The sequence below is a fragment of the Calliphora vicina genome, chromosome X, assembly GCF_958450345.1.
Source record: "Calliphora vicina chromosome X, idCalVici1.1, whole genome shotgun sequence".
In the NCBI taxonomy this organism is placed as follows: domain Eukaryota; kingdom Metazoa; phylum Arthropoda; class Insecta; order Diptera; family Calliphoridae; genus Calliphora; species Calliphora vicina.
This window is the reverse complement of record NC_088785.1, coordinates 7,315,041-7,327,527: the sequence shown is the minus strand read 5'-3', so window position 1 is coordinate 7,327,527 and position 12,487 is coordinate 7,315,041. Positions and strand designations below refer to the sequence as shown.

The 12,487-nt window shown below is 27.7% G+C and overlaps 1 protein-coding gene across 10 annotated transcripts in view; it reads left to right on the top strand.

Annotated features, from left to right (window-relative positions):
- Window positions 1–12,487, top strand: part of PMCA (plasma membrane calcium-transporting ATPase 3) — a 141,701-nt gene that overhangs the window by 68,375 nt on the left and 60,839 nt on the right. For all 10 annotated transcript variants that reach the window (XM_065514656.1, XM_065514655.1, XM_065514653.1 and 7 more), the window contains one exon: window positions 3,546–3,684. In XM_065514656.1, the coding sequence (XP_065370728.1) occupies window positions 3,546–3,684 (139 nt within the window). The remainder of the gene's footprint in view (window positions 1–3,545; window positions 3,685–12,487) is intronic.

Sequence of the window (12,487 nt, the reverse complement as noted above, 5' to 3'; positions counted from 1 at the left end):
TAGCTAGTAGTTTTTATTAACCATATAAGGGCCTTAAGGGTTCGGTTATGTAAATGAAGAATTAATAAAAACAAAAAAAAAGTATTACAGTTTTTTCAAAATAACTCAAAATTTTTAAGGTGTTTCAAAATCTTTGAAAACGGGGGTCAATCCAATCCCCACTTGTGTGTTAATTTTAAAAATTTAGAATCACAATTAAATATTTTCATTTATTTCATTCCTTAAAATTTATTTAACTAAACTTAAATTTGTTCTGTTCAGTCCGTGATAAACATATGTATATTATTAAATACTAAAAACTCTGCCACTTTTTTTCGTTTTTGAGCTTACGCATTTTGGCCAATTCCAAACCTAGAGGTTTGTCACAATTTTGAAAATCTTTACAAACTTCCTCTAAATTTGTTCGTATTAATATTTCAGCTCTAATCAGGTGGAATGACATTCGGTTTCTTTCTTTAGTGTAAAGATTCTTTAAAATAGTAAAAACTCTTTCACAAAAAGCATTGTTTACCGGAAATACGAAACATACAACTTTTCTTAAATTCTCTAATTCATTCCTTTCACCTTTGGTAAAACCATAGCATTTGACAAATCTCTTGGTATTTGTTTATAAACTTCACGAAGGCTGCAGTAATTGATATATGCATAGTTTATCGTTATATATTTCTTCAGATATTTGAAGGTTTTGCGGAAGCTTTTGTAAATCTTCCCAAGAAAATATGTTTTTTTTTTAAATTTAAAAATGCAATTTTTTAAAAAAAACGTTTTCTACATAGCTGACCGCAATTTTTAAAAAGTCTTCTACTTCAGTCTTAAAAATTCATTAGGCGAATTTTTTTTAAAATGCTGTTAACTTTGGTGCCAACAAATTTTTCATTTATTCTACTTTTGAGGTTATTTATAAGTACGGTCATTATATCGAGCAACTCTAAAACTGTACAAGAGTCATTCTGAAGAGCTATAATAGTTGTATGAAATTCCTGCATTATGTTTTGCATAAAATATAATTCTGATAATCCTTAACTTTTACATTCTTCTTCATTGACATCATTGTCAGAAATTCCATATGACACGTATTCCCATAAATCTTTTTGGCATTTATTTTTTCCTTTCTTCAAAAAATACACACTTTTTTGCATATGTTATTACTGTGTACTAATTAGTAGTAAGTAAATTTGAAGTAATAAATAATATAGATATTATTGTCGAAAATTTCTGTTTAGCTGGACAAATGATACTGGACAGGCATCAAAAAAGCTGGACAATCCAGCCAAGTCCAGCCAGGCTGGCAACCCTATGGCCAATATTGTATTAGTAATGAAAATAATTTTTTGAGGTCATTTGGAATCAAAAACATCACGCACCAACACCAATTTCTAAAATAAACCAATTTTTTTTTTCTGTGAAAAATTGGTCATCGGTTTATTATAAAAATTATTATTATTAAACAAAATATGTTTAAAAAATCTGAAAAATATCATTCTTTAGAAATTCACCCAATGTGCGATGCGGAGATACTCAAAGAATTGTTGCATACGACAATTTTTTTGTTGTTTTACATATATTTTTTCCTTTATTCAAACTACTTTTTATACCCTTAACCTTCGTGATAAGGGTAATATATAAGTTTCTCATTCCGTTTGTAATTTCCACAATATAATTTTCCGACCTTATAAAGTATATACATATATCTGGATCCTTATAGATAGCGGAGTCGATTAAGCCATGTCCTGTCTGTTGTCTGTTGAAATTAATTTTCTGAAGACCCTAGATAGCTTCGGGATCCAAATCTTCAATAAATTTCCTATTTAAAATCAGCAAAATCGGTGCACAAATGGCTGAGATATGAGGACAAAACCAGGACAACCTCGATTTTTGACCTATGTCTGGATTACTAAGTCATTAATATAGACTATATGGATATCTAATGATATATATTTCAATGACCTTTGCAACGACGCACAGTGGGGGATCTGAAAAAAAAGTGGAAATAAATCTGTAACTTCTAAACGAAGTGCCCGATTTTAATAAAATTTCCCGTGTAGAAATTCGTCTAGTAGATTCCATATATATAAACATTTTTCAAATCGGATCGCAAACAAAAATTTGGCATCATTTTTAATTTTTGATATACCCGAGGTGCCCCACTTTGGGGCATTGTGGCTCGGCCCCCCCTTGGTGTTATAAGCTCAAATTCAAAACATAAACTTATTAAAATCGGGCAATTCGTTTAGAAGTTACAGATTTATTTCCACTTTTTTTTCAGATCCCCCACTGTGCGACGTATATAAGACCATAGTAAGTTGGACCAACAATGGATCAAAATCGGAAAAAATATTTTTTAGATAACAAAAATTTTTTTAAAAAAAATTAAAATAACAATTCGAAAAAAAATTTTCCAATAAATGAAAAAAAACAATTTTGGAAAAAAAATTTTGTTTACCTAAAAATATTTAATATTTGTATTTTGAATTATAATTTGGTGAAGGGTATATAAGATTCGGCACAGCCGAATATAGCTCTCATACTTGTTCAAGTTTAAAATTTACAAATTATGAGATTTTACACAAGTATTTCAACAATTAATAACAAGTTGACTTAAGGTAGGGTCACACATGGCAAATATTTGACGAAAAAGACGTAACCACTAAATAAAATACATTTGAATTCATTTATTTATTTCAAAAACTTATTTTACTTAGTATGATTGAAAACAAAAAAATTAGTTTTGTTTAATTTGATGCTGTTTGATCTTACAAAACTCTTGTAATACTATGTTCACATTTGCAGAGTTAATCATCTCAAACGTGATTAAGCTCTAATCACTTCAAAATCGAGATGATTATCCATACATTTAAATGATTTGTTAATCACTTCAAATTGACATGATTAAATCTTAATCACGTAGAATCAACTGAACATACCTCAAACTGATGATGATGTAGTATCGGCCACTTTTTAGTGTAGTACCGATAAATAAATGTTCACAATTTCATAATTAAAAAGTTTAAAATAATCTGCTGATATCTTTAATAAAGTATTTGCATTAAAGAAATATAAATTTGTTTGTTATTTTTTATTTGTCAACTTAATCATTTTAGTGTCAACTTAATCATCTCAAATGTAATGTGAACGGCTTTGATTAACTTAATCAAAATTTTGCTTAAACGCGTTTAAAAGCCCAAGTGTGAACATAGCATAAGAGTAAACACATCAAACAAATTTGTGCGAAAAAAAGTGGTTACGCTTTTTTGAGCAAATACTTGCCATGTGTGACCCTACCATTAATTAGCCTTATATAATATATAAAATATATCACAGTTTATGGATGAAAAATTAGGTATGAAAAACCAATGATAAAGAATATAAATTTATTTTATAATTCGTTAACAATTGATAAATTGATTTTTAATATTTTTTTTTTTGGTGAAATCTTAAATTCATATTTCTTTCGAGTGGTGGTGGAGGGTATTACAGACCTATTTTTCCTAATCCTTATAATGTTTGTTTCGAAAAAGTATAAAAAAACTAATAATTTATTTTAGATGGGGACGAGGACATCCAGAGGAATATACCGATGGCATGAATTTGGGAGAAGAACGTTTTGACTCTATTGACTCGGATAAAAAACCACGTGCCGGTCAAATCTTATGGATTCGCGGCCTCACACGTTTACAAACTCAAGTAAGTCAAACCCTTTTGTTTAAATGCTTCATTGAATCAAAAAAAAAAATTATATTATTTAACTAAATTATCTTATATTTATATATCTTATTATTTTTTTAATTATTGTTTTTATTTTTTTATATTATTTATTGATTTACTTATTTATGGTTTTATTTAAATTATTTTTAATTAAACAAGTAATAATTTATCAAAAATATGTATGTATATGCAGTTGAGAAGTGAGTATGCAATATCATTTCTCTGCACTAAGAAACATATGTTCATATACTATATAATACTACATATAATAATATTGTATATATTTAAATATGAATTAATAATAGTATTAGAAATATGTAAAATTGGCTATGAAAAATAATGGCGGATGGTGTGTCTGTTCTGTTCTCTCCCCACATTTATTATTTTGTTCGTTGATAATAAGGACTTTTAAGGATTTTTGAAACAGAATTCAGTGTCAAGATAACTTATATTGTCACTCATACAATTTTGTAATGCTAACCAACATATTAACTGTTCAATGGTTTCGCACAATATATAAAAATTCATAAGATATCGAAAAAGTCCACAACATGCGATTCTATTCGTACACCATAAAGCCGTAGATAGTTTACAAATAAAACAAACCATATTTTATTAAAATCGATTACAAAATCTGTGCTACCAATTTTTGCCTAAATAGGTTAACATTTCGACATTTCCACCTGTCAACAAATTTTTTTTACTAATTTGTACCATTTCCAAAACTCCATCATAAATTTTTTAATATTTTGTTAAACAAATTAAAGTAATCTTTAAAATTTTATTAGCAACATACAAGAGAAGAAAAAGCCAACTTAGCAACCAGTGTGAACAGTTCTTAAAAAATTGTACTGCTAAAATGGCATTTAGAAAAGGCTAAAAAATTCTAAAAATGGTACTGAAAGGAAAAAAAAATATTGTTAAGTTATCGGCTATGCCGAAACTTAAATTAAGTATAAAAAAGGTAAAACAAATATATTTAGTGAAACTTCAAAAGTATGTTTTTGTTCTGACTCAATTTTGCATATGGAAAGGAGTTATATCACAAATATGTGATACATTTTCGCGTTAAATGAATTTTCTGGATGTGAGCATAATATAGGAGCTATATATAATTATGAACCTTGTCACCAAATCTTCTTGAAACGTATTTCTGTTACATTTTTTTTACCGATATGAATGTTTATATGCGGTAATGTATTTTTCGGATGAGGGACTTATATGGGATATATAACCTATTATGAGCCGATCATCATTAAATATTTTAACGTGATTTCTATGTATTTGGGGCCTATTTTGCTTGAATTTTATCTCAATAACGTTAGGTATAAAATTAACCTAATATGGACCGATATTCATTTTCTGGATACAATATATTGATCTGAATACAATTTTAGTTCTATATTTATAGAGGTTAATGTGCTTTTTGGAAGTGGTCCTTATATGGGAGCTATGACCAATTACACTGTAAAAACTGTCAAGCAGGGCACCCGGCGGGTTAAACTAATTCGAGTACACTGAAAACAAAACAGTGTACTCGAAAACAAGCACTAAATTATTAAAATCTGATAAAACAAATATCCCCTCATATTTTAACAAAATACATAGATACATACATCTTGCTGTGTTATCCGATGTTTAGTACTATAGTAGTCGGCAATGCAGTGCACAAAAATATATTACAAAACGTCAAGATTCTGTAAATTATCTGTTTGTTGTTGATTTTGACGAAATTTTTTTCAAAAATGTATAAAATTTTTAAGATTTTTAAAAATTTATAGAAGACTTTTTGCAAAAATATGGGGAAAAATGTTAAAATGTTATTAGGGGATATTTGTTTTATCTTTGTTTATAAAATCAAAAGTTGTGGACAGATTTTAATCATTTACAGCTTGTTTTGTTTGGAAAATTGTAGAAAAAACTAACAGCGTAGATCCATTTTCCAATTTTATGCCGTTTTAAAAAACAAAAATTTCGAAGTTTTGCTAAAAAAATTTCGCTACAACGATTTTTATGTATGTATGTATGTTAGAAATGCCAAACGGGGAATCCCGTTCCCGAAAATCCCGGGGTTTTCGGGATTTCTTAAACCCCGAAGCCCGGGATTTTTTAATTTTAAATCCCGGGATTTTCGGGATTTTCCAAATCCCGTTTTTCATAAATAAATAAATAGGGGTAATTGTCATTTTTGTGTGCCTTTTTTATGCATTTTGACATTCTACATGTCCGAATATCGCAAAGTGATGTTCAGCAAAGTTGTTAAGCTCAACTCCTGGTACAACATAGTTAATAAAGGAAAGCGGTATTTTTGGTTTTCCTAGAGTGGGGCTCTGGAAAATCAATTCTTCATATTTTTTTGTAAGTTATCTAACAAAACTCAATTTAAATCCTCTTCAAACGAAATTGATTTTATCTCAGATGAGGAGCTCGAACAAAATGAAAATATTTCGATTACTCAAGGCTAAAAGATATTATTAATAAATGTAAAAAACTCAAATAACAATAACGAAACCAAGTTATAATGTAGATTTGCAACTTGCAAAAGAAATAGATCACTTTATTTCTGAAGAAACAAGAGGAAAATACTTGCAGATTTGTTATAAGTATTTGCAAACAGTTTTGCCAAAATGAAAGATGTTTTTCGGCAACAGCATATGTCGGCAACAAAATTCGTTCCAGAATGGCAGACGAAACCATAGATGCTATAGTATGATTTTTAGTGTCTAATAAAAATTAATTGCTAAATAAAAAATTTACTTTCAATTGTAAAGACATAATTATGTACGTTTCTTTCTTATAATTTTCGGGATTTTAGATTTCCCGAAAATCCCGAAACCCCGGGTAGGAATTTCGGTATTTTTTACCAAATTCCGATCCCCGGGATTTTCAAAAATCAGTCCCGATTAGCATCTCTAATGTATGTACATTAAATTTTTAATTTTTAAAAAATTATTGAAATCAAAAATTTGTATTTTTATAATTTGAAAATATTTATAAAATATCGGTAACGGTATTTATGATTATATCGATAACAGTAATTGTAGTTATTTCGGTAAAGGTATCATGATTTTTAAATTATTTAAAATTTTAGTAATAAGGCTTAATTTTCTTTACATTGATTAATATACATATTGTTACGTTTTAACCTGTTCAGAACGTTGGTTTATTACCTTTAAATAAACCGGATACTTTTGATTGCAAATAAAAGCCGTTTAGTAGTTTAAAAATTGTAACAACTCTTTATTTATTTAAAATGTACAACAACCACAGAGTTAAATAGTCACTCAGTGTTTTTTTACACACATTTATAAATACGCAGAAATACAGACACACTTTACACGAATTCACTTGAAAAATACAGCACACTTTAAGGCATTTTTTACAATGTTCTTTAACTGTCAAAGCTCGAATATTCGAAGTCTAGAGCTTTCGAATACACACGCCATCTCTGGTGAACTTTCTACAATGTTCTTTAACTGTCAAAACTCGAATATTCGAATTCGAATATACGAGTCGCAGCAAACATTCAGCGTTGCCATACTTACTATCAATAATGAATTGAAAGCTTTTATGCCCACAGATATGTTACAGTTTGAGAGGCACTGCTTTCAAATACCATTATGCAACTTTAAAGCAGCCATTAAAATCGTTATATTTGAATTCAAGTACAATTTCGTAACAATATGTTCTGATTGTTTGGTTATAGATGTTATAGAGCAAATTTAATAAATATTGTTGCTGTAGATTCCATTAAGCAGCAATATTTAGTTATAGAATACTGGTTTTAATTTTTGATATGCGTTCAAAAAACAGCTGCTTCATGTAATATTATAATTGTTATTTGTTTAAACAAATATATTTCGATTAAATCAGTTAATAGTTAAGTCCGATATGGCCAAATATATTGGGTATTTTTGCATATTTTTCATTCAATTGCATATATAACCGAGATGATTTTTCCTTTTTAGCAAAAATCAAACATTTGGTTTTAGTATGAGGTACAAATTGTAAACTGTTACTTTATCTATTAATCTATTTATTATTATAGACTTTGTAAATACCATTATTTTGATGCCTTATAATTATGTTCGGTTTCAATGCACAGTATTTGAAATGTAAGCCCTATTCGGAAAAAGGAAGGTCAGAAAAGAAAACGTCATAAAGTGAAGTAACACGCTGGGGAACAGGCAGGCAGACAGACAGACACATCATCGTTTTCACTATTATGTATGTCGAATAACAATTTGCCGGTTAAAATGTTAAATTAAAAACAGACTTTATTTTGGGTTTTTATTTGCTATCGAATTTCGTTGACACTTATGGCACTTGATATAATAGTACAACTGTGAACATTTAAGACAAATCCAATAAGTTAATCCGTGCCCAATCGAGTTTTTAGTCTTGATGGAGCACTTATTAATAATAGTTTATTTTTTTTTTAAATTTCCAGAGTTGTAGTGTTATATCAAGAGTTACTCCTGGAAATACTCCATATTCAAAAAACCACCTTATACACATATTTAGGGAACAGAAATTATACAAAATATCATTGATTTTATGGTTTATCTTTATTATTTATGTATTTTTGATGCTTTATTTTTAAAAACTATTATCACATTTATCATTTATAAGTTATATTTTATTTTCCTTATGTTTCTGTCATAATAAGAAAATTTAATAGTAATAGCACAACTAAAGGTAGGGTCACACCACTAAATAAAATATATTTTACTTAGGACAATTCAAATCAAATATTTATTTACAAAATACTTGTAAGAGTAAACAACGTCAAACAAATGTGTGCTAAATAATGTGGTTACGTCTTTTTCGTCAAATATTTGCCATGTGTGACCCTACCTTAAGAATTACTTTTTATACTTAAGTATTGTTTCACGCAATTAAAAAAAAATAGTTTTTTTTTTTGTATCGCGCGTATCCAATGTTTTTGCCCATTTGTGTTGTATATAAAAACATATTTTTAGAAAATGTGTTAAAAGCTAATGTTCGTTCCACTGTCTTGAGATAAGTAAATTTGTAGAATTTCACAGAAATAAAGCAAAGCTTAATTAGGGTTTTATTGTATACTTTGGAGCACCTAACAAAGTCTAACCCAATACAGGGGGGATTTACTATGTAGAGTTGTGCCGCTCCGAACAAAAAGGTTGTTTTTTTTAGTGATTCAGTTAAAAGGCTGCACTACAACTACCAAACTATTACAAAAACATTAACAACAAAATATAAGTGGTTTTTCTTAGGTGAATATTGAATATTAAATCGGGTGCCCCGATAGACTAGGCGACAGTGTGTTGGCCCTAGTCTATCTGAGGGTTGCGGGTTCGATTCCCGCCATAGACTCTGGGTGTATCTGCGGTCAAGAAAAAAGCTTCTATATGTATATGTATAACTCAATTTAAAAAAAGAGCGTTTTAGATCAAAGTGACAAATTTCTAAAATTTACAAAGATAAAAATGAATTTTTATACTGTAGTTTATAAAGCAATACAACGATTTTAATAAAACTTATAATGGTTATGGAAGAAATATATTTGATCCTTATAGATCAAAGTAAGACACATCGGGTGTATTTAAAATTCAATACAGCTAAATAATATGTTTATTTATTGTTAATAATTTAATTGTTTAACCTACCCTCTTTCTTTCTTGCTAATAGCTCATGCAAATCTTAAAATGTGTTTTCAAATTCAACATTAATTACATTTACAAAACATCCGTTGAGATTATAGCTGTTAGTTAGGATAAAAAATGTAACTTTTAAAATAAAAATATATATAAATATTTTTTTTTTTTTTTGAATTTTCTAGTTTATTAATTAATTGGCTTTTTATTAAATTTTGCATATAAATGAAGTACGGTTAGAAACCATAGGTTTATTTTAATTTTATGGAAATTCATCTTAGGTTTGGTTAAGCCTATAAGACAGAAAATGTATCCTTACTTTCAATAATTCTTAAAGGATTTTTGTGTACATAGTTGTTGTTTTATAATATTAATGACATGCATACGTACATATCACATCGATATAATCAAAAAAAAAAAAATAAAAAATTATTTTAAAGATTGTATTACTCGATATTTTGTTTTGCTCTTAAATAACATTAATTTACATATGATTTTTTCTTCACGTTCATGCAATAATTTGTTTTAAAATTATTAATAGTAGCAAATAGTTTTTGGTTCTTTCAAAACCCACCACCAAAATGATATAACACATCGAAATATTCATCGCAGACCCACACAAGTATTTATGTATATTCTATCTACAGGGAATGACATAGGAGTAAGCAATTTTCTTCAAATATTCTTTATTGGTCAGAAATGTTTGGTATTGAAAATGTGCAAAATCTGTCAAGTAGAACAAGAGTTATGGACCAAGATGTGAGACAACATCCAATATGATATTTTTCAGAACTTTTTTTGATATTTTCTTTAAATATTTTGCGGATAATACATTGAAATTGTACATACTTTATTTCTATTATTAAAAAACAATTTGTGTAGGAAATTGTAAGAATCGGTCCATGATTTCTTCTAATACCCGTACAAGAGATTATTGTTACACTTTGTCAGCACTCCACAGTGGGGCAGAATTAACTTTTTGTTGTCAGAGGATGTTGTGATTTATGAAAATAGCCTAGCATTATAAAATTTCGTAGCCAGACATGGTTTGGAAGGAATTTGTGATAACTCTCAAATTTTATAGGGTTGTAAGCCGTTGTAAGTAAAGGCGAAATTTAATATATTTTTTGTTTTCATTTGAGAAACTTGTAAAAATTTAAATAAATTGAGTATTATAACATCTGATTGAAAAAAATTAGGTTTGATGGGCTACTGTTATTTTCAACATAAATTACTTCATGAACGTGGAGAATAAATATTATAGATTTTACAAATATGTATGTATCAAAAGAACAGTCAGTAATCTTTTTATATACTAGACTGATATTCGTTTTGTTGAGGTTTTTAGTTTAATGAAAATAAGTTTTATTTACGTTTTACTGCACAAAATATTTCTATTATCTATGTATTATACGTATTCTATTATTATTATTATTAATATTAATTTTAATACTAAATCTAAATCTAACATTAATTTTAATTTAACCATATAATGAACTCTCGGTATCAAATTGTTGGGAGGCGTGGCAGTTATGTTTGTTTATACTACAACAAATAATTATATATTCAACAAATCGACAAACTGTAATACATTTTGTATAATATGTACGATTCTTTATTTGTAAAATATGTGATTTTGATATGTACTTTTTAAAGATTGAATGTTAAATCCGTTACAATTTCCAAAGAACTAGTCACAGAACAGGAGGTTATCGGAGTTACAGACCGGTTACAGTTAAACTTTAAATTATGGGTGAATTTCGAAATTAAATAATTTAAATAAATCTGTAATTTCTGAGCGGCTACATCAATTTTTTAAAACATATTAAGGCTATAGAAAATTTCAAGTTTTCAATATGCAACCAGCGACGGGGTCACATGGTCTCAAATTAAGACACCTCGGGTGTTGCTAAATTTTAAAATAAGTTCTTTTGGGAACTACTAGGTACTTGAGCTCTACAATAAACCTTGTTACACCTATACATTATTTCTTACAGTTAACAACATATTCAAATATTAAAATACATTTTACATTAATTATCCTTTTTTACTCAAATTTATGTAAAAAAATTTAATTCCAAATATTTTATCACACCAAAACTGAAAATTTATAAATTTTTAATATTACAAATATTAAATATATTTAAAAAATACATACACATAATATTTTTTACTTTAATATATCGACATACATATTATAATACTTATCTTTTACTATTTTTCAATGTTTTATTTATTTTTGTATTGAAAATAATAAAAATTTCATAATTAAACTTTAGTAAATACTAGCAGGCAAACGTACATTATATATTGAAGTAAAGGAATTCATATAACATATGTGTTACTTTTGTTGAAATTTATTGCAACCCTACTATCAATCCAAATGCAAACATCACTGTAATTACTACTATGTTTTTACTAATATCAAATATGTTTTATTATAGTCGGTGTATTTGTTTAAAAATTTCATATTTATTTTCATTTATTGTCGCTTTTGTTTTGCAAAATCAAAATTTGAAGGTAAAATAATAAATGACAAACAATGTGAGTTTAATAAATTCGATTTCAAACAAAGTTATAATTAAAATGCAAGTACATTCTATGAAGTAAGGGGGCACTGTGGTTCCAAATTTGTTTTCATTCAATTGCATATATAACCGAGATGATTTTTCCTTTTTAGCAAAAATCAAACATTTGGTTTTAGTATGAGGTACAAATTGTAAACTGTTACTTTATCTATTAATCTATTTATTATTATTATCGCTTTTGTTTTGCAAAATCAAAATTTGAAGGTAAAATAATAAATGACAAACAATGTGAGTTTAATAAATTCGATTTCAAACAAAGTTATAATTAAAATGCAAGTACATTCTATGAAGTAAGGGGGCACTGTGGTTCCAAATCAAAATCTAAGTGGACAAAATTATCAAAAAACGGTATCTTCAGAATTTGGAAAATCGAAGTTTTTTCGGAAGCTGACAATCTGTAGTGGAATTCACTAATTTTTAACGAACCGACAATCGTAATGATTATCGACATAAATAATCGCTTGCAGTAACGATAGTGTGATTCAGTAATTTATTTTTAACGATTGTTTAAGATATGACATCTCTGTCTATAAAATATCAAAATAAGCGAAAAGCAGA